Source organism: Phoenix dactylifera, chromosome 6 (genome assembly GCF_051530095.1).
Source record: "Phoenix dactylifera cultivar Ajwa chromosome 6, Ajwa_hap1_PhDact_Kaust_v1.1, whole genome shotgun sequence".
Lineage (NCBI taxonomy): Eukaryota > Viridiplantae > Streptophyta > Magnoliopsida > Arecales > Arecaceae > Phoenix > Phoenix dactylifera.
Window position 1 is genome coordinate 4,527,926 of NC_143195.1, and position 22,704 is coordinate 4,550,629.

The window sequence follows — 22,704 nt, forward strand, 5'->3', positions numbered from 1 at the left end:
CACACCACCTTCATTCTCTTCTTTTTCCACGTCCCCACCACACACCGGACTGCCCGGCATCCCATTATTTATTATTTATTATTTATTATTTTTTATTTTTTACACCAATGACCCATACAAAATGGATGTGTGTGCAACTCATAAAATTAAATAGAAAAAATAAAGTATATAGAAGACGAGACTGAGATATAATTATTTCAAATAAAATATGAGTGCTATCCAATCTACTGTTTTATTTTATCTGTCGAAAAATATGAGTGGCTCGATAAGAGTAGTATTCTTAAACATATTATTATTAACCAAAAAAGACTACAAATCTCGTATATCAACCGTATTTTGTCGGCCGCATGATCTGAATTTTAGATTTACTCAACCAACCACCGTAGCTGTGTCTCTGCCACGATAAACTTTGACGGCATCATCCACGGGGGCTGACCGTCAGAATCCCACTTTCGGCTGCGGTGCCGAACACGCAAACACACCTCCATCCAACGGTCATAAAGCTGTCGCCCACCCACTGGTCAACCATGGACTCTTCCTCTTTTCAACACAAATGACAGCAATGGTAGGGGCCACGCCTTCCCAGGCAACGAGTTTGCTTCTTCGACTCCGTACTGGCAAAATCCTTCTTATTTCTGGCCTTCCGTCAGCAGGGAGAGAAGCAGGCAAGATCCGAGAAGAAAGAAGAGAAGGAAGGAGGCCAAGATGGGGTGCTTGGCTTCCATTCCTTGCCTCTCCCTCCTCCTCCTCCTCCTCTCACAGTTCTTCTCTGCCGCCTTCGCAGGAAACTTCACCTGCAACGCCACCCCCAGCGCCACCTGCCGGGGGCTGGCCGGCTACGTGGTGCCCAACGACACCACCTACGGCCACATCCGAAGCCTCTTCCAGGTGGACACCCTCGCCTCCCTCCTCGGCGCCAACAACAAATCCCTTTCCACCCCCGCAACCCAACCCGTCCCGGCCAACTCCACCGTCCTCGTGCCATTCCCGTGCCGCTGCGCCAACGGCACCGGGAAGTCGGACGGTGTCCCGGTCTACACGGTGAAGTCCACCGACACCGGCCTCGACGACATCGCGCGGAACACCTTCGACCTGTTCGCGACCTACCCGGAGATCGCCGACGCCAATAATATAACGAACGCCAACGTGATCACCCCGGGAGAGAAGCTGTACATCCCGCTGCCGTGCAGCTGCGACCCAGTGCGGGGCGAGGAGGTGGCGCACCTGGCGCACGTCGTGGCGGCCGGGAGCACGGTGGAGGGGATAGCGGCGATGTTCGGGACCGACGAGGACACGCTGCTCCAGTTGAATGGAAACTTCCAGCCCGCGAGCCTCCAGGCCGGCCAGATCCTCGACGTCCCTCTCCGTGGTGAGTGCCTCTCCGTCCGCCTCCCATTTCCCCATGCAGCAAGCTGTGATCACAGTATATAACCGCTGCATGTTTTTAACAAACTTTATCACCTTTAAAAACAAAAAAAGAAGGGGAAAAAAATCTTTAATGGAGTTTATTCCATGATGGTAAATCAGTAATGGATGCTTCTTTAGCAGCTTTAAACTTTCTTATTGATAACCAGAAAAAAATTGGGTGTTCCAGTTTGTACATCCTCAATTAGATCCACTTCTTTGGACTACGACTTCATGCGCCTCCCCGCTAAAAGTTACGCACTCACGGCCAAAGGCTGTGTCCTCTGCGGCTGCAACAACGACACCGATCAGTGAGTCCTCCTCCTCCTCCTCCTCCTCCTCCTCCTCCTCCTCCTCCTACATTTTTATGCTGTAACTAGTTAATACCCTACATCAGCATGAAGATGAAATAGTCCATTGTTATATGCCAAGTTTGTAGCACTGATTGTTTTCCAATAAATGAATTCAACTAGGTTGGACTGCAAACTAAACCAGAGCATGAGCTCTGCGTGCCCTGCGGAACGATGTGCAAGAGATCAGAAAATCGGCAACTCATCCACCTCTGGATGCGAGATCACGGCATGCGACTATGCTGGCTATGCCAATTCCTCTGCAAGCGGATTTGAAATCCTTGCTGTTAACACCACCAAAAACATCTGCAACAGTAAGTTTCAAGTACTAGCTAGTAGCAGCAGCAGTACTCCTTAGCATATCATGAGCTTAAAGTTTTGGTGTGCTTCAGATGCCAAACGGTCTAATACTGGTGCTTTTGGTTGTGTTTCTGGCTGAACAGGCTCTGCACCGGCCGGGCTGGGACTGAAGGTGTCGTTGTGGTCAGGGCTTCTTATACTCCTTCACATGGCTTTGATGGGTCCTCCTTTCCTGTGACAGAATGAGCACGGTTTATTGTTTTTCCAATACGCCTGTTGTATCATCTTTTTTATTCCTGTAATTCTTATTCTCTATCTTCTCTGATTCATGGACAATAAGACTTTCGAAATATATATAGATTAATAGATTAAAGATTTTCTTAAGCTACATTGTTTTTGGTACATTTCCTAATTAAGCTACATTAAGGGGATAATAAATGTTTGCAAGAGCTAGTATGGAAACTTCTTGTTGTTAATTTGATTAGACCGCATCGGTCACCAGATTATTAACCATATCTACATTGCAAGCTTACAAGCAATGAGAATCAAAGGTCAAAATAATGAAATATATTGAATTGGTATCATGAAATGTGCTGCACAATAAAGCAACATGAATGGTGTAAGGCAGCGCATAATATGTTGATCTATCCGAAAACATGGCTTATGAATCAACCTATATAGAAATATTGCAAATTGTGGCCTGTGGATTTACAAAAGCCAACCATCAATTTGATATCCCATGATTGTTTATCATGGCCTTTGATGGCGAATCAGGTTTTTGATTGACTCATCCCTAGGATCAACACAGTACATAAAGCAACGAGGGAGATAAGCAGTGGGGAGAGTGAAAATTTTTATTATTGGAATTAAGGTTAGTCGAATCGGTACTGAAACTTATACTGGTCAGCTAACGGTTTGGTACGAGACAAATCGGATGATTCATCTCAATTCAATAGACTATTTTTAATCTTTTTAAATATTGAAAGAGGAGGTGGGGGCGCAAACTAGTTTGAATTGGTTCAACAAGTGCGAATCAAGCACCTTGCATCGGTTTCGCTTCGACTCGGGCCAGCTCGCATTAGTTCTGTCTCAATCGTCCGGTTCAGAGCGGTTCAAGCTATTTTTCGAGAAAAGTATCGAGTCAGCAAATTTGGCAAACCATGATTGGAATAATTATGGGACGTACAGTTCAATGAACGAGGATACGAGAACAAATTTTGAAAGGGCCCATAATTTCTGTTTGGTGTACCATGATCGGGGACTTTCACTGGTGCACAATAGGTTTCTCTGGTCGAAATTTGGGTCCTTTCTGGGATATTTTATTTTATTTTTATTTTGCTCTCCTGACCTAGAGCCTATTTGTGGGTGCTGTGATCTATTTTATGACTTCGTGTTCTTTAATGGGAGCTCTATATTTCTTCTTTTCTTCCTTTTCCTTGTAACTCATTATCTATAGCTTTTATTTCAATTTTTTCTTTGAAAATAATCCTCACATTAAAAATTATATTACAAATCACAATCAACATCGATATTCCAATCAATTTGGTACCATGACCTTAATATCTAACAAAAAGCACATCAAGTTTCAAAGTTTGATGTTTGTCATAAACTGAGTACCAATATGCTTCCCAAACAAATATGTGAAAAAATCAGCATGAGATCCCATTCATGAGGGCAAGGGTCTGTTTTATGAGGAAATTTCCATTTCCCTCAATAAAACTAATTTTCATGCTAGTATTTAATTATTCAGAGTATGACTAGAAGAGCATGCCATGTTCCTTATAATGGCATTTTGCATTTGTTAGTGCTTAAATGATTCGGTCAAGGAGAATGGATCTTCATGTCTCTAATTTTGAAAATAAAGACCATATGAAATATTCATCTCATAAATAAAAGATCGACACGAGATCGCCAACTAGCTCAAGTAGCAAATTTATTGGATGTTGTATACCAATGACCTGGGTTTAAATCCGTTCGTCACCTAGATGCTACCATTTTGCCACCCCATTCCCTTCTTTGTTCCTCGTCCCATGTGTTGATGGTTTTCGAACGTGTTTTTGACACATACATTTTTGAATTTGATAATTGCATTTCTTGTAGCATGTTTTATGTAAAATACAAAATAGCCTCTTGGCAAAAATCTTCTTTTTCAAGCATGAGATTATGGAGGAATCTTGCGGAAAATTAAACATAGTCCCTTGTTATAATACATTTCGACTTATTTGGCTTAGCCTAGAGTATAAATTGGATGGATTCGTTGCTCTAGGCCTGTTGAGATTTAGATTTGCTACAGTACGTCTGGTCTAGGCTGAACCATTAAATCATCATCAGCTTAATTGCCTAAATCTACTGATGGTATTGGACTCCTGTCTAGGCCTTAGGCCTTAGTCCAGGTCCTAGTTTACTTGCTTTTGCAGCAAGACAGCTACTGGGATGGTCACCACTCATAACTAAGCCAAATAAAATGTTTGCTTTAGCCTTAGAGAGGAAAACGAAGGAAAAATTCAGATAAAATTCTGATTTACTCTCCAATCTTTCTCCACTCTTTTTCCATTATCATTTTCCTTTAAGCCTCTTGTCTCACTTAATCATGACCTCAAATTAATTTGCTAGTCATATTTTGGTTTCTCCAGGCTTCTATTTGAAGCTGATTCTCCCCGAGGTTTTTCAGACCTTGCTAATTATAGGTTTTCTAACTGAACACAACTCTTAAATTTGACTCACTAAATGGGCCTTGTGTTGAAAATCCCTTGGATTGTGAGGGGAAGACGAATACTTTGTCTAAAAGAAACATTAGAGCTCGTTAGAAGTTTTGCTGCTTGTAGCTTTGGGTGTCCTGGTTGAGATCGAATACTTTTTTTTTTTTTTGGTACATTGGTAGCTCACACACAATAGGTGTGAGTGCAGCCCAAAGAGTCAAACAGTAGGAGAAAATGCAAGGAAAACAAAACAGAGACGTGGTTCTCCCAGATAAAATCTCTGAAGTGATGAGCCGCATAGGATACCACCCAATCTGCAGCGCTGTTGGCCTCTTTGAAGACATGGGTAGCCCGAAAGGCGACGTATTCGCCTAATAGTCAGTGAATGTCGAGGAGCAGCTGCATCCCCTTGACAGCACTTTCGGAACCCTTGATCTCCTCGATCACTATAGCAAAATCTTCCCCAAGGATGATGCAGTCCGCCCCCAGCATCCGTCTAGCTTAGGAGACACCCTCCTAGGCAGCTCTGACCTTGATACCAGCGACGGATTGATTGAAGATATGCTGACCCTAGACTGCTATTAGTCTGGCCTGCTGATCCTTGATGACAAAACTGATACCATAACAATCATCATCCTTAACACTATTGTCGAAATCACCTTGAGGAAACTAGGGGGTGGGGCTTCTAGGAGACAAACATAACCCTGGATGCTACTAGAGTGGAGTGAGAGCCCCAGATTTTTCTAGCCAACCCAAGGGACAACGACGTAGTAGTGTCAAGGACCTCCGTTGTATGAAGTAGGACCCTATCCACTACTACTCTCGGGTGCGCACCTCTATCCTCAAAGACTCGTGCATTCCTATGTAGCCAAATAGGCCACTCGAATTTCCTACTCCAGAAGTTCGGATCTCCGAGAGGACTTAGCCAGGAAGATCAGAAAGTCCTCTATTGACGATCATCCCTGACGCAGACCGGCAGAGGCCGGGGCGCACTCCTAGATCAAAACAGCTTGCTGGCAGCCAAAAAGGACATGGTAGATAGACTCCTCCACCTCCTGATAGGCCTAGTAGCCCGGAGAGATGTTCACCCCCAGTCGAGCTGACACTCCCCTAGTGGGCAAACATCCTCAGGCCACCTTCCAGACAAATAAGGCCACTCGGAGGTGGATATGCAGCCTCCAGATCCACCCCCCCTTAATCTGCCATGTTGCAATCCTCCTAACCCGCCAGAGAATGTCTTGAGTTGGCATCTCTGATCTGCCAATCCTGCCCCACACCCTCCTATCCTCCGTCTCGCCTGCCAGGATCGACATCGCCAACACCTACTCTGCCAGTTGCTCACCAAAAGCCCACCGTACGAGGTCCACATTCCATCCTCGCTCTCTAGGGGCAAACAGGTAGCAGACCCTGCACCCCTCTAGCTATCCGAGGTCGATGTAGCTAGGCCACCTGCTCAACGGTATGTCGGCCAGCCAACAATCCCCCAAAGCATCCACAGCTCGCCCATCGCGAATCTCCCATCTGATCTTCGGAATCACTAAGCGAGCTTGAGAGCATATCTCCCTCCACAAGAAGAAACTACGTCGGCCCATAAGGAATACAGACGGGTTCGCCATGTCCCAATGCTTGGCCCTCATCAGGGAGTCCCGAAAACCCGCCAACTCTAGTATAAACCTGACTACCATCCTCATAGCAAAAACCTCCCTCTGCTCGATTAAGAAGTGGATCCCCAGACTACCATAGCTGGTCGGCTAGCAGATCGTGTCCCACGCTAGTAAGTGGACACCCTTACTGCTCCCATGCCTTATCCAGATGAAGTTCCTGAAAGAACGCTCCAAACACCATAGCGTTGCAATGGGCACTAAGGTGTTGGATAACAGATAGATAGGGATCGAGCTGAGAACTGACTGTATCAGAGTGATTCTACCCATCATATACAAGGTGCTTGCCTGCCAGCCCTCTAGCCTCCTCCTGATGCTTTGCTAGAAAGTGCACTCCTCCTGCGAAGGCACCGGCCTGTGATTAAAACCCCAAGGTATCTCAAGGTGCCCTCCTACTTCCCGATCTCTAGAATCTCCATAATGGTTGCCTTCACTCCAGCCTGGGTCTTCAGGTTGAAGCAGTTAGCATATTTGGACCGATTGATCCATTGACCTAACACCGCACAATACTCCTCCAATACCCTCCGGAGTGCCCTAGCCGATCCCCTCATCGCTCGGGCCAATGACAAGCAGTCGCTCGCAAACAGCAGGTGAGATATTTGAGTCATACTCGATGCTGGAATGTAGGCCTCCACCTCCTGCCTAGCCGAAGCTAACCAAAGTGCTCGAGATAGGTGGTCTGTACAAATAATGAACAAAAGCAGTGATAACGCATCCCTGTCTCAACCCCATTGATGAGACGAAGAACTATGAAAGAGATCTATTCACCAAAAGGGCAAAAGATGGGGCATTAATGCACCCCTGGATCCACCAAATTCACAACGAGTGAAAGCCAAAGCACTCCAGTCACTGAGTCATGAACTTCCACCTTATCCTATCATATGCTCTCTCCATATCTAACTTGACTCCCATCAAGCTTTTCCATCTCGGTGCCCACTGGAGGTAAGACATAAACTCCTATGCAATAAGCACATTATTGAAAATAAAATGGCCCCCAACGAATTCACCCTGCTCCGAACAAACTATCCTAGGCAAGATCTCCCTCATCCTTCAGACCAGGATCTTCGCCACTGCCTTGTAAAGAGTGGTGCATAGGCTAATCGACCGAAAGTGACTAAGCTCCGCAGGATCCTGCCTCTTCGAAATCAGTACAATGAAGATCCTCTTTTAATCCTTCGGCATCATCGCTGACAAGAAAAATTGTTGTGTCGTTGCCGAAACCTCCTGCCCAATAATATGCTAGTACCTCCTGAAGAAAACTAGAGAAAACCTGTCCAAACCTAGGGCTTTATCCTCAGCCAAGGACCAGAGTGCATCTCGAACCTCTGCCGACGACATTGGACTAATCAACTATGAGTTCTCAACCTCGGAGACCCTCACCTCTGGCTTTAGCATTGTCCCCCACCGAAACTAGCCCTTGATCAGTCCATCGACCGAAAGAATTGCTCCAAAATTCATCTGATAGTATCGGGGTCCTCAGTCACCTACCCACTGCTGTCGTTGATCCTGCCAACCCTGTTCCCCTGCCTTCGGAGGATGGTCGACTGATGGAGAAATCTTATGTTTCGGTGCCCTTTTCGGATCCATTGAATGCAGGACTTCTATCTCCAAAAGACCTCATGCTGCTTTAGGAGCGAGTGATGTCTGGACAACGTGGCTTTGCGCTCTAACTGCTCATCATTGGACATGCCACCCTGATACTCCTCTAGAGCCTGAAGTTTAGTGATGACTGCTTCTGCTTCCTCCACCCATCTGAAGATGTTTCCTACCTCTTTTCGGTTTTACCTGAGTAGTTGTCGCTTAGTCGACTCCAGCTTCTGGAAGGCCCTGTACATGGCATCCCCACGTATTGGCGTTTGCCAAGCCTTGTGAACCACCTCTCATGACTATGAGTAGGATAGCCAGACCTGCTTAAAACAAAGAGGGCTCCGAACTGGGCCAGTGTGCTAGGTACTCATCAAAATAGGGTAGTGATTTGAGGCATTTCGGGGAAGGCGCCGCACCCAAAAATTGGAGAACTGCTGGATCCAACTAGGCAAAGCAAACGCTCTATCTATCCTCTCCCAGACATGAGCTCTCCCAAACCTGTTGTTGCACCAAGTGAAATGCAGGCCAACGAAGCCAAGGTCAATCAACCCATTGGTCGTGAGGAACTTCTAGAACTCCCTAACTTTAATCTTGTTAGTAAAGAGCTTGCCCCCTCGCTTCTCATCCAGACCGTTAATACAATTGAAATTTCCTGCTATCACCACTAGAAACCCACATTGGATTAGGCTCGATGCCTCATTTCACAAAACTCTTCTCTCCTTATAGTCTGTACTCGCATAGACTACCAATAGGACCCAAGAGGGTTCATTCTCTTTTGAAATTACTAGGATCACCTGCTGATTGCACTTGTGGAAAATATCTAGGTTGCACTCCCCAGTCCTCCATATGACAATGATGCCGACAAGCCTTGACAAGCCTTGAGACTAAACTGCATAGCATCCCTAGGATTTGAGAATAGACCGGCGGACCCGCTGCAAGCTCGCGCCGAACAGCCTGGTTTCAAACAAAATGCAAACCACAGGATCATACAAATGCACCAAATGACGGAAGGCCGGCTTAAACGAAGGTTTACCGGCTCTCCTACAGTTCCAGGAGGATTTTAACTTTGGATTAGCATTTGTGGACCCTTCCAAGCCCTCCGACCCCTGCTTCCCCAGATCCCCACTTGGGCCAGCTTCACCCGCCATGGACCCCCGTTAAATTCTCTAAAGTAGCCTGGTCATCTCCCCGTGTCGTAGTGCATTTGGGCCTGCCTCATTCTGGAACTGTAAGAACCCGGAACTGGGCCCGGTCCACTCGACCGGCCCAGTCCCAAACCATGGCCTCACGTGCAACGCACGTGAGGCAGCGGGATGGATCCTCCATCCCGAAGAAGAAGGAGGAGCCCTGTTTTAGGGCTTCCTTCTCCTTCCTCTCCTCCTTTGAGCCCACCGAAAGAGAGAGCCGCCGCACACACGGGGGGTTCTTCTTCATGTGGCCACCGAGAGAGAGGGAGAGAGAGAGAGAGAGAGAGGAGCCACGGCACCGGATGGTCTTCTTCTTCCTTTTCCGTCGGAGAGGGGGAGGCGCCGGTCTTCGTCGGGGCTGAGGTAAGAATCTCTCACCTTCTTCTCCTTTTCTTCTGATGCTTGGCCACGATGTGTGGTGGGTTGGGGCCGGCCGATCGCCGGATTTGGGTCCAAAACGGCTGCCCTAGCCGTCGGCGTGTTCGCCGCCGCCAGTCGCCGGAGGTGGCCGGGCTTGCTCCGCCACCTCCTGCCGCTGCCAAGGCCAGCCACCGCGGCCGCCTTGGGTCCGACCGAGAGGGAAGAAGAAGGGGGGGCGGGGGCTCACGGGTCCCCTGTCTCGCCGAAGGTGAAGAAGGGAATCGGGAGAGAAAAGAAGAAAGAAGAAAAAGAAAAGAAGGGAAAAAGAAAAGAGAAAAGAAAAGAAAAGAAAAGAAAGAAAGAAAAAAAAATAAAATATATAAAAGAAGGGTGGTTTACGGGTATGAACCCGGATCCGAATCCGAACCCGGGGTGCTAGACACTTCGGCAGGGTCGGTCCTGGGAGAATGTTAAAATTTAGGTTTTATATATATATTGTGATGAATTTTAAAAGAAAATATGGTTTTTGAATATTAGGTTCTGCGAGGGATTTGCGGAATTAATTGGATTTGTTGTGGATCGCGTTCGCAAGGTAAGTGATGTAACCTCTTTTCTAGATTTATCGGCAAAGTAAATATCTGTTTTACGAATCGAATTATTTGTGATTACGAATTTGATGCATGGATTATATGTATATTTTTAGAATATTGTATGACTCTGATTGGACGTATTTGCTTCTGGTTGAATTGTATTTAATTGCTCTGACATTGTATTTTTCGGCTTGAAACACTGAACATAATGTAAGAAAAGATAATGACTTGAGATAGATTCAGACTTGCAGTCGAGCTATGTTGAGGACCCTGCCAATAGGGGCTAATACATTGGTACCGCAAGAAGAATAGTCGGTGATATGACCCTGCCACAGGAAACATGTGGTCATAGTCCTTGGCTGTTGAGTTGAATCTGGTAAATTGAAAGAGGTTAAGATATGAACGATATTTGGTTTTGACACTGTATGTTTTTATAACTGAAATATGAAATAGAGAACTAATTGAACTATCGACCTGGCTATGTTGAGGACCCCGCCAATGGGGGCAGATACGTTGGCAATTGATTGTCCTGAAGGACTCACCGCAAGAAGATTAGTCGGTGTTGATGACCCTGCCACAGGGAACATGTGGTCATAGTCCAGGATCGACAAGATGAATTGAATATGTGAAAGAATCTTGAAACCGCGAAAAGAATCTTATGAATTTAAGAAATATTTGACTTATACTTTGGAGCTGCATATCTATTTATTTTCCACATATTATTGCTTGATTTATCTAGCTAGGGTGTTCATTACTTACTAGGCTGTCTAGCTCATTATACCCTCTCTTGTTGTTTTACAGATTTCGAGAACTAGTCTATTGGGGATTCAAATTGGGAGAGCGACTAGAAGGATTGTGGCACAAGTTATCTTAGATTAGGGTTATTTAAGTTGATTTGTTATTATGGACATTTATTATGATTGGTGGACTTTTATTATTTTAAGAACTAGGTTTCTGCATGTTGGTAAATGATTATTCCGCTGCATATTTAGACTTGTGAGACATTATGACTTGAGTTAGTCAATGGAATAAGATTCCAATTTATTCTGTTAAATTATTTTGGAAATTCATAATTGAGGTGTTTGGTTTAGATGCCTTGCATGCTCGTGGGGAGAGTTTCCAACGGGTGTGCGGCGGTTGGTGCGACCCCCGGCCCGCGTTCTCGGGACGGGGGCGTGACAACTTAAGTGGTATCAGAGCGGACTTGGATAGAATCTAAGACAAAGGATCATACACGATATGAGTATAGGTGGGTAGACACTAGGGACATTGGGACGTTAGATGTAAAGAATGTGATGATTATTCTTATAAAAAAAATATTTTAATTCGGTGAGCTTTCTTTTTATGAATTTGCTGTGATTTGATGCATATAGGTCAGAATGCCTCAACGTCGGGCGAAAAAGACTACTATTGGTGCTACGAATGAGACACCGAACCGGCACGCTGACAGCACACCCCAATGGGCTACGGGTATCCCTCAGCAGGAGGGAGTCATGAGCCCTCAAACGGGACAGGAATCGGGCTTAAGCCAGGTTATGCAGACCATGGTGGGCCTCATGCAAATGCAACAGCAGGTGCAACAGCAGTTGCTCCAGACACAGCCTCAACAAGGACGAGGGGAACAGTGTGAACATCGTAGCAGCATAGCTGAATTTAAGAGGCTGGCTCCTCCAGCTTTTCAGGGGACTACAGAACCTTTGGAAGCAGACAATTGGCTTACGGAGATGGAAAAAGCATTTGCTGTCTTAAGATGCCGAGACGATGAAAAACTTTTGTTTGCATCATACATGTTGCAGGGAGAAGCATTTAATTGGTGGCAGATGTTGGAGCATAAATTTGAGCATGATGGGGAACCTCTCACTTGGGATAAATTTCGAAAAGCATTCTATGATAAATATTTTCCTCGGAGTGTCAGGACACAGAAGGAACAAGAATTTATTCATTTGAAGCAAAGGGGCATGACAGTGGCCGAATATGAAGCCAAATTTACAGAACTAGCCAAATTTGTTCCGAAATTGGTAGAGGATGAGCAAGACCGAGTGCACAAGTTTGAGATGGGATTGAAGACTGAAATTAGGAAGCTTTAATCATTGAAAGGGAAGTCATCGAAGCTTTTGCTGAAAGAGAAAGAAACCAAAAGAAAAGAAACAGACCTGCTGAATTTAAAGGGGGAAACAAGAATTTCAAGAATCCAGCTCAGAAGCCAAATAAAGATAGAAATCCCAAAAATGAGAATGGAAAGTGTTCAAGATGTGGCGGTAATCATGAATTTGCAAATTGTCCCTGGGTTACAGGTTCTTGTTTTCATTGCGGACAGAAAGGTCATAAAATTGCAGATTGCCCACAAAGAAACGAGATTAAATCTACGCAGGCAATGGAAGGAAGCCAGAGGCCAAAGACTCAAGGAAGGGTGTTCGCACTTACACAGCAGGATGCACAAGCTTCTAATGCAGTGGTGACAGGTACTATTCCCGTATTCGATATTTATGCTTATGTCTTATTTGATCCGGGTGCCACACATTCATTCATATCCTCAAGCTTTATCAAAACACATAATATATTGTGTGAATCTATGACCACTAAGTTCTATGTGGAGACGCCAGTAGGTGGTATGTTGAGCACTGATGTTATATGCAAGGCATGCAAAATTGAAATAATAGATAGGGAGTTACCTGTGGATCTAATTGTACTTGATATGCGGGATTTTGATGTCATTCTGGGGATGAATTGGCTTGCTACCTATCATGCCTCAGTGGACTGTCATGGCAAGAGGGTAAATTTCCAAATTCCGGAGGAACCGGCATTCAGTTTCTGTGGGAACCAGGGAACTGCTTTTCCTCATATTATCTCGGCTTTGCAAGCTGGACGAATGTTAAGGAAAGGATGCACAGGTTATCTGGCCTCAGTAATTGATATACAACAAGATGAACTAAAGATAGAGGATATTCCTATAGTGAATGAATTTTCGGACGTCTTTTCCGAGGAGTTATCAGGATTGCCACCGGACAGAGAAATTGAATTCACTATTGATCTTGTTCCCGGTTCAGGTCCGATTTCTAAAGCTCCTTATCGAATGGCCCCAGCTGAATTAAAAGAATTGAAAGATCAGTTGCAAGATTTACTGGACAAGGGTTTTATACGACCTAGTGTGTCACCTTGGGGAGCTCCAGTGCTCTTTGTGAAAAAGAAAGGTGGAAGCATGAGACTCTGCATTGACTATAAAGAATTGAATAAAGTCACTATAAAGAACAAGTACCCTTTGCCTCGAATAGATGATTTATTTGACCAGTTGCAAGGTGCACATGTTTTCTCTAAGATTGATCTCCGCACAGGATATCATCAGCTAAAGATCAAAGCGGAAGATGTACCCAAGACTGCATTCAGAACTCGTTATGGACATTATGAATTCTTGGTGATGCCTTTTGGATTGACGAATGCCCCAGCAGCTTTCATGGACTTAATGAACAAAATATTTAAATCTTTTCTAGATCGATTTGTGGTGGTGTTCATTGATGACATTTTAATTTATTCAAAAGGAAAAGAAGAACATGAGGAACATTTACGAAGCGTACTTCAACTCTTAAGGAGGGAGAAGCTCTATGCTAAATTAAAGAAGTGTGAGTTTTGGTTGAATGAGATATCGTTTTTGGGGCATATCATATCCGGAGATGGGATTTCTGTGGATCCAGCAAAAGTGGAAGCTGTAGTACAATGGAACAGGCCTACTAATGTTTCTGAGATTCGCAGCTTTCTAGGAATGGCAGGCTATTACAGACAATTTATGGAAGGATTTTCCTCTATAGCTATACCTTTGACTCGCTTAACTCAAAAAGGAGTTAAGTTTGAATGGACTGAAGAATGTGAACGAGGCTTTCAGGAATTAAAGAGGCGATTGGTTACAGCACCTATTCTTACTATACCTACAGGTGATGATGGATTCACAATTTATAGTGATGCTTCAAGGAAGGGACTCGGCTGTGTTTTGATGCAGCATGGTAAGGTAGTAGCCTATGCCTCTAGACAATTAAAATCTTATGAGCAAAATTATCCTACTCATGATTTGGAGTTAGCAGCTGTAATTTTTGCTCTCAAGATTTGGAGACATCATCTATACGGCGTGCAATGCGAGGTGTTTACAGATCACAAAAGTTTGAAATATATATTTACCCAGAAGGAATTGAATTTGAGACAAAGAAGATGGCTGGAATTGTTGAAGGACTATGATCTAACGATAAATTATCACCCTGGAAAAGCTAATGTTGTTGCAGATGCTTTAAGCAGAAAGTCAATAGGAAATATGGCTACTTTGATTACTAGCCAACGACATATTTTGGAGGATGTGAGGAAACTTGAATTAGAAATCCGAGTACTTGGCTCGGAGACTCAATTGGCTTATATGTAGGTTCAGCCGACACTCATAGAGAGGATCAAGACAGCTCAGCGTAATGACCAGCAGTTATTGAAGATTCGGGAGTCAGTAGAAGCAGGAGATATATCTGAATTCGAGATACATGAGGATGGATCTTTGAGGTATCGGAATAGAATTTGTGTACCTATGGATTTGGAAATTAAACAGGAAATTCTTAAAGAAGCCCATCAGTCTAGATATACAATGCACCCGGGAGGAACTAAGATGTATAGAGATTTAAAGGAATTATATTGGTGGAACAACATGAAAAGAGAAATTGCTCAATTCGTGGCACAATGTCTAGTATGTCAGCAGGTTAAAGCTGAACACCAAAGACCAGCAGGGCCGCTTCAGCCCCTTGACATTCCAATATGGAAGTGGGAACAAATTTCCATGGACTTTGTAACAGGACTGCCAAAGACTTCCAGTTCTAACGATGCCGTGTGGGTGATAGTGGATAGGCTAACCAAATCGGCACACTTTTTACCTATCAAAGTTGGGTTTGGTCTGGAAAGGCTAGCTAAATTATACATTAAAGAGATTGTGAGACTGCACGGTATTCCTGTCACGACCCCCGCCCCGTTCCCGGCGGGCCGCCGCGACGGTCCTAGGGTGCGGGTAGGCATAAGGCCACCAGCCACCACGTAGAACCCTACTACCTATCAACCATCAATAAATTCTGAAAATTTTGGCATGATGCATGCACAAAATGATCACCTTTCCTATGGTGACCTGTCAGGATTATCTCAATACATACAACACACTACCTGTCAGAGCAGCAATCACATAACCTGTCACATAACGAACCTGGACAATATATATCAATACATCATCACAGGTATATAACTCATATGTATAAAAATCTGGTTTCCATTCCATCCATGGTCAAACCCATATCCACAACAGGATCTATGACTATAACTATATACTATATACAACAGAAGGTTTATAATACACCAAAAGGGTATAAACCTCTATCTACATTGTACTATACTATGGAGCGGCACAGCTAGCAGGCAACCACTAATCCTGCTCCTCTCTATACAATACCTGCCCTGCAATCAAAAACACCAAACTGGGGAGTGAGTATATAAATACTCAGTGAGTGGAGTAGAGAGTACTATGCACATGAGACCAGATATAATCATGGCTCGAGGTGAAATCTCAAGATCAATAACAAGATGAACATGATCTCAACATAGAGAATATGGAGTAAGTCATCAATATCACTACAATCAATATCAACTCATCTGAAGCATATATGGAATAATCAAGTCAACATATATGCTACTCATGAATATGCTCAACAGGTCATAGTACTGAATCATATAAATCAGGTGTCAATAGGCTGAATCATCAACAAGACAGCTATCGGGAGGTGGGTTTTACGCCCCAGGCGAACCAGCAACAACTCCCTACTGCCATATGCATACATCGAATATGACACCACACCAATATGTAAATCATCACTAGACAGCTGTCGGGAGGTGGGTTTTACGCCCCAGGCGAACCAGCAACAACTCCCTACTGTCACATGCATATGCAGGATAAGACACCATACCGATAACATAAATGCTAGACAGCTATCGGGAGGTGGGTTTTACGCCCCAGGCGAACCAGCAACAACTCCCTACTGTCACATGCATATGCAGGATAAGACACCATACCGATAACATAAATGCTAGACAGCTATCGGGAGGTGGGTTTTACGCCCTAGGCGAACCAGCAACAACTCCCTACTGTCACATGCATATGCAGGATAAGACACCACACTAATCATATAAATGCTGGCCAGTATCCAGAACAGAAATCCATCTCACATCTATATACTAAACGGCACCTCGCGGAAATTCTACATCCGCGGAAAGCCATACTGCACCTCGCGGGGTCTTACTATGCCCGGCGGCAAGCAGAATATAAGTCGTAGGACCGGCCGATCCTACGCCTAGGGCCGTGTCCCCCCCTAGGAAGGGACTGGGCTCCGCCCACCCAGAAGGCTACTATGTGCACAAAGGCCGATGTTCAACCCCATCGACTATAGGTGTCCTGCAGATACTGTCAAGCCATGCATAAATGCCATAATGCACCCTCCCAATACTCTACTAAAAAGGAGCATAATCAAGACTACCACTCACTCGGCCACGACCCAATTATAACTAACATCAGGGTTGGGAGTGAGGAATCACGGGAGTACAATGCAACTCAATATACCATGAGAAGGGCTCTACAAGTCTTTGAAATAGAGGAAATGAAATCAATTTACAAAAGAAGTCATTTCACAATTCAGATCCAATTTTATTACTCATAAAGGAGTATAATCAAGCTACGACTCACAAGTCTTTAAAATAGAGGAAATGAAATCAATTTACAAAAGAAATCATTTCACAATTCGGAATCAATTTGATTACTCATCAACCCCTCGTAATTTCTCTCAATGTTCCCTCAAATGCATGTACAGAATAATCAAGCATGGAGAATCAAGATTATAGAGGAATCTACTACAATATCAATCAATATGCTCAAGTGGAATCAATTCACACTTGGCGACATTCATGAAAATGAATTAAGGATGCTCATGGTGCAAAGTACATGACTCCCACTCACCTGTCAATCTGGCACAGCCCTGATACGCCTCCAAAAATCTACAGCTGGTTGTAGGGAACTTCTTCCTCTTGTTCCCTAGCTTCTTGCCCAACTGTGACATGCATTTACAATACATTTAGTCCTGTATCAAGGGCTATAATCTACGTGCCAATTATAATATAGGGAACTTTAATTGATTCAACTCCCCCGTTCCCTAAATCTTTTCTTTTCTTTCCTTTTTTTCTTTTTCTATTAATTAACTCATCATTTATGTGTATTAGGGACTCCCTTGCACGAGTACAAGGTCTCCCTTAGCCTAATCTAGGCTTAATACCCTATTATAGCATGAAATCCCTTATTTTCCCACCCGGATGAACAGTAACCCGGACCGACAGCCGGTTACTTTATCCCGGGTTTGATCTACTTTCCAAACTCCAGATTTGATGAAATGTTTACCTAACATTCTACACTCATAGGGAATTCCAAAGAGATAACATGCATCATCATCGGAGGCCGTTTGACCCCCTAAATAATTCGCCGAAGTTGGAACTTCGACACAGTTTTTCCGTAGTGCCGGAAAAATTTGTCGAAATCCGATTCTTCCTCTTTTAACCACCTCTACAACCCTTATCCGACCCCTCTAGACTACATCCACCCTTTGTATAGCCTAATATCATCAAAAGACTAGATAGGGACGGATATTTACCTTTTTCTTTTTGGAAATCAAGGTCCTTGCATAGAGGGGAAGGAGACCTACGTTTTTTCCTTCAGCTGGCAACGCAACCGGAATCTCCTTTCTTTTCTTTTTCTTCTTCTTCTTCCTCTTCCTTTCTTCCTTTCCTTTCCTCTCCTTCTTTTTCTTCCTCTCTGTTGCCGTCTGAGAACCCCCTCCCTCTTTCTTTCTCTGCTTCATTCCGTGCTCAAACCCTCCAATTAAGTCATATCAAGCACTATTCACCCTTTGTTTAATATTATTAAATTCTCATTTTGCCCCTAACACTTCAACATATCTACAACTATGCCATTATCTTTTGATTCCTTCCAATTTTACCCCTTATATCAATTTTAAAGAACTATTCTATCCTTTTTTTATATAAAATTTTTTTTTGGGGTTATTACAATTCCAGTATCCATTGTGTCTGATCGAGATACTAGATTTGTATCACAATTTTGGGAAAGCTTGCATAAGGCTTTGGGAACAAAGTTATGTTTTAGTACTGCCTTTCACCCTCAGACCGATGGCCAGTCTGAGAGGACCATTCAGATACTCGAGGACATGTTGAGAGCTTGCGTCATAGATATGAAGGGTTCTTGGGATGAGCATCTACCTCTGATAGAATTTGCATATAACAACAGTTATCAGAGTAGCATACAGATGGCACCTTATGAAGCTTTATACGGAAGAAAATGTCGTTCGCCAATTTGTTGGGATGATATTGGTGAACGAAGATTGTTGGGCCCTGAACTTGTACAACAGACAGTTGAGAAAATTCAGCTAATCAGAGATCGCCTTCGGACTGCACAAAGTAGATAAAAGAGTTATGCGGATAATAGAAGACGAGAATTAGAATTTCAAGTTGGTGACCATGTATTTCTTAAAATATCACCTACAAAGGGAGTTGCAAGATTCAGTATTCGAGAAAAATTGAATCCCAAATTTGTTGGTCCGTTCGAGATCTTGGAAAGAATTGGTATGGTGGCTTACAGACTTGCCCTGCCGCCTTCTCTGGCTGGTGTACACGATGTTTTCCATGTCTCAATGTTGAAGAAATATATACCAGACCCAAGTAGTGTCACGAAGCTTGAGCCGTTACAAGTTAGAGAAGATCTATCATATAAGGAGCATCCAGTGCGGATAGTGGACAGAAAAGATCAAGTTTTGAGACACCGTGTTATACCTTATGTCAAGGTGCAGTGGAGCCATCATATAGAAAGAGAAGCTACCTGGGAACTGGAAGATGAGATGAAGCAGAAATACCCTAAATTTTTTGAAACTGCAGGTACGGAAATTTCGGGGACGAAATTTTCTTTTTAGGAGGGTGGGATGTAAGAACCCGGAACTGGGCCCGGTCCACTCGACCGGCCCAGTCCCAAACCATGGCCTCACGTGCAACGCACGTGAGGCAGCGGGATGGATCCTCCATCCCGAAGAAGAAGGAGGAGCCCTGTTTTAGGGCTTCCTTCTCCTTCCTCTCCTCCTTTGAGCCCACCGAAAGAGAGAGCCGCTGCACACACGGGGGTTCTTCTTCGTGTGGCCACCGAGAGAGAGGGAGAGAGAGAGAGAGAGAGAGAGAGAGAGGAGCCACGGCACCGGGTGGTCTTCTTCTTCCTTTTCCGTCGGAGAGGGGGAGGCGCCGGTCTTCGTCGGGGCTGAGGTAAGAATCTCTCACCTTCTTCTCCTTTTCTTCTGATGCTTGGCCACGATGTGTGGTGGGTTGGGGCCGGTCGATCGCCGGATTTGGGTCCAAAACGGCTGCCCTAGCCGTCGGCGTGTTCGCCGCCGCCAGTCGCCGGGGGTGGCCGGGCTTGCTCCGCCACCTCCTGCCGTTGCCAAGGCCAGCCACCGCGGCCGCCTTGGGTCCGACCGAGAGGGAAGAAGAAGGGGGGGCGGGGGCTCACGGGTCCGCTGTCTTGCCGAAGGTGAAGAAGGGAATCGGGAGAGAAAAGAAGAAAGAAGAAAAAGAAAAGAAGGGAAAAAGAAAAGAGAAAAGAAAAGAAAAGAAAAGAAAGAAAGAAAAAAAATAAAATATATAAAAGAAGGGTGGTTTACGGGTATGAACCCGGATCCGAATCCGAACCCGGGGTGCTAGACACTTCGGCAGGGTCGGCCCTGGGAGAATGTTAAAATTTAGGTTTTATATATATATTGTGATGAATTTTAAAAGAAAATATGGTTTTTGAATATTAGGTTCTGCGAGGGATTTGCGGAATTAATTGGATTTGTTGTGGATCGCGTTCGCAAGGTAAGTGATGTAACCTCTTTCCTAGATTTATCGGCAAAGTAAATATCTGTTTTACGAATCGAATTATTTGTGATTACGAATTTGATGCATGGATTATATGTATATTTTTAGAATATTGTATGACTCTGATTGGACGTATTTGCTTCTGGTTGAATTGTATTTAATTGCTCTGACATTGTATTTTTCGGCTTGAAACACTGAACATAATGTAAGAAAAGATAATGACTTGAGATAGATTCAGACTTGCAGTCGAGCTATGTTGAGGACCCTGTCAATGGGGGCTAATACATTGGTACCGCAAAAAAAATAGTCGGTGATATGACCCTGCCACAGGGAACATGTGGTCATAGTCCTTGGCTGTTGAGTTGAATCTGGTAAATTGAAAGAGGTTAAGATATGAACGATATTTGGTTTTGACACTGTATGTTTTTATAACTGAAATATGAAATAGAGAACTAATTGAACTATCGAACTGGCTATGTTGAGGACCCCGCCAATGGGGGCAGATACGTTGGCAATTGATTGTCCTGAAGGACTCACCGCAAGAAGATTAGTCGGTGTTGATGACCCTGCCACAGGGAATATGTAGTCCAGGATCGACAAGATGAATTGAATATGTGAAAGAATCTTGAAACCGCGAAAAGAATCTTATGAATTTAAGAAATATTTGACTTATACTTTGGAACTGCATATCTATTTATTTTCCACATATTATTGCTTGATTTATCTAGCTAGGGTGTTCATTACTTACTGGGCTGTCTAGCTCATTATACCCTCTCTTGTTGTTTTATAGATTTCGAGAACTAGTCTATTGGGGATTCAAATTGGGAGAGCGACTAGAAGGATTGTGGCACAAGTTATCTTAGATTAGGGTTATTTAAGTTGATTTGTTATTATGGACATTTATTATGATTGGTGGACTTTTATTATTTTAAGAACTAGGTTTCTGCATATTGGTAAATGATTATTCCGCTGCATATTTAGACTTGTGAGACATTATGACTTGAGTTAGTCAATGGAATAAGATTCCAATTTATTCTGTTAAATTATTTTGAAAATTCATAATTGAGATGTTTGGTTTAGATGCCTTGCATGCTCGTGGGGAGAGTTTCCTACGGGTGTGCGGCGGTTGGCGCGACCCCCGGCCCGCGTTCTCGGGACGGGGGCGTGACAGGAACACTCCTGGGGTCTCCGATGCACTCCCACCAAGCACCATGGGGAGAGCGTCCGACTCCTTCCTCCCGCGTGAGGAGGCGGCTCCGCCGGTCGGCGGCCTGCCCCATCCCCCGCCCAGAAGAGACCACCTCGTCCACGGTCCGGTCAATCACACAGTTGATCCTCGCTTTAACCCACGCCGTCTGTCATCCGCTGCTGAGGTGGGCACCGCCGGTTGCCGGACGCTGACTGTCACCACCCCCTGCCTTGCCTCCTCTGGGGGACGAAGGTTCGCCGTCTGCGAGCACCGCCAGGGAGAGGCTTCAGTTACGCAAGCGGTGCCTCTCGCTCTCCCGGGTCACGGAACCCTCTCCCGGCACGGGAGGTGCTTGGCACGGCCCATGCCTCGCGGGCCCGGCCCCAGGGGTTCTGGATGAGCTCCGGGCCCGCTTCAGTAGGTCTGGCTTGGTGAGGGCCCACTGCATCTAGGCGGGTCCGCCCGTCTTCGCCAACTTTGCCCCATGCTCCATGGGTGCACGTTGGGCCCGGCTCGTCTTTGCCTCGTCTGTCGCGTGGCCCAAACCGCTCATTCGACTCGGGCAAGCCGGACTCGGAGCTGCACCAGGTTGAGTCCGACTCGCTTTCTCCCTACATGTTATCGGACCTCCGACCGTTGGCCATTTCTTCGCCAAGCCCCACCACGCCACCTTGTTGGGCTTCTACCAGCCCTCGGAGTCCGGCGGTGATGTGGGCAAGGCCGACCTGTTTCGAGGAGCGCCCGGCCGCTGCTGTGGAGGAGCCAGATCCGGGGCCGACTCGGAGTGGATCCCGGCCTCCTTCCTCATTCTGCATGGATAAATCAAATACTTTGTTTATGGCTGAAATGACATAATTTGGAGCCTAAATTTTTTTCTACAGTGATCGTAATTGGCTAATTGCTTCTAATTTGATGATGGACTTGATCGAAAGTTTGACTTGGATCAAGTTCTTGATGTAAACCGGACAAATGACGCTTCCACATATTAATTTTGTTCCTCCTTTCTTTCTTATGGGTTGAACATGGATCTTTATTTAATGAGTTTTGGCATACATACCTTAGAATTTGCATAAATACTTTTTTAAAATTGATATTTACATGTATATCCTTATCAAATACTTATTTTGTATATATACATTTTTTTTCTTTTTTTGCGTATCTTACCATACCATCGAACGCGGTTAAGAATTTAACAATTTAAAATTAAAATAACGAAATTATCTTTATAAATATTTTTTTTGTATATCTACCCGTTAAGAATATTTTAGTAATTTTTAATTTTAAATTGCTAATTTTTTTATGGTATTATATAGTATGGGCATATATGCAAGTAAAAAAATAAATAAAGGTATACATATAAAGTAAATTTTTATAAAAATATATATGCAAATATCAATTTTACAAAAAAAATTATGTTAAT

General features: G+C 44.3%; 1 protein-coding gene and 2 long non-coding RNA genes across 3 annotated transcripts; all 3 read left to right on the forward strand.

The window, feature by feature from the left end:
• Positions 1–628: 628 nt before the first annotated feature.
• Positions 629–2,438, forward strand: LOC103695773 (chitin elicitor-binding protein-like). Its single transcript, XM_008777181.6, has 4 exons — positions 629–1,369; positions 1,595–1,715; positions 1,878–2,068; positions 2,198–2,438. The coding sequence occupies exons 1-4, from the start codon at positions 706–708 to the stop codon at positions 2,290–2,292; spliced, it is 1,071 nt and encodes a 356-aa protein (XP_008775403.3). The 5' UTR covers positions 629–705; the 3' UTR covers positions 2,293–2,438.
• Positions 2,439–9,505: 7,067 nt separating this feature from the next.
• LOC149753253 (uncharacterized) lies at positions 9,506–11,192 on the forward strand. Its single transcript, XR_016395690.1, has 3 exons — positions 9,506–9,551; positions 10,086–10,140; positions 10,940–11,192. It is a non-coding gene; the product is annotated as an uncharacterized LOC149753253 (long non-coding RNA).
• Positions 11,193–19,458: 8,266 nt separating this feature from the next.
• On the forward strand, positions 19,459–21,030 carry LOC120108055 (uncharacterized). Its single transcript, XR_016395691.1, has 3 exons — positions 19,459–19,504; positions 20,038–20,092; positions 20,886–21,030. It is a non-coding gene; the product is annotated as an uncharacterized LOC120108055 (long non-coding RNA).
• Positions 21,031–22,704: the final 1,674 nt, after the last annotated feature.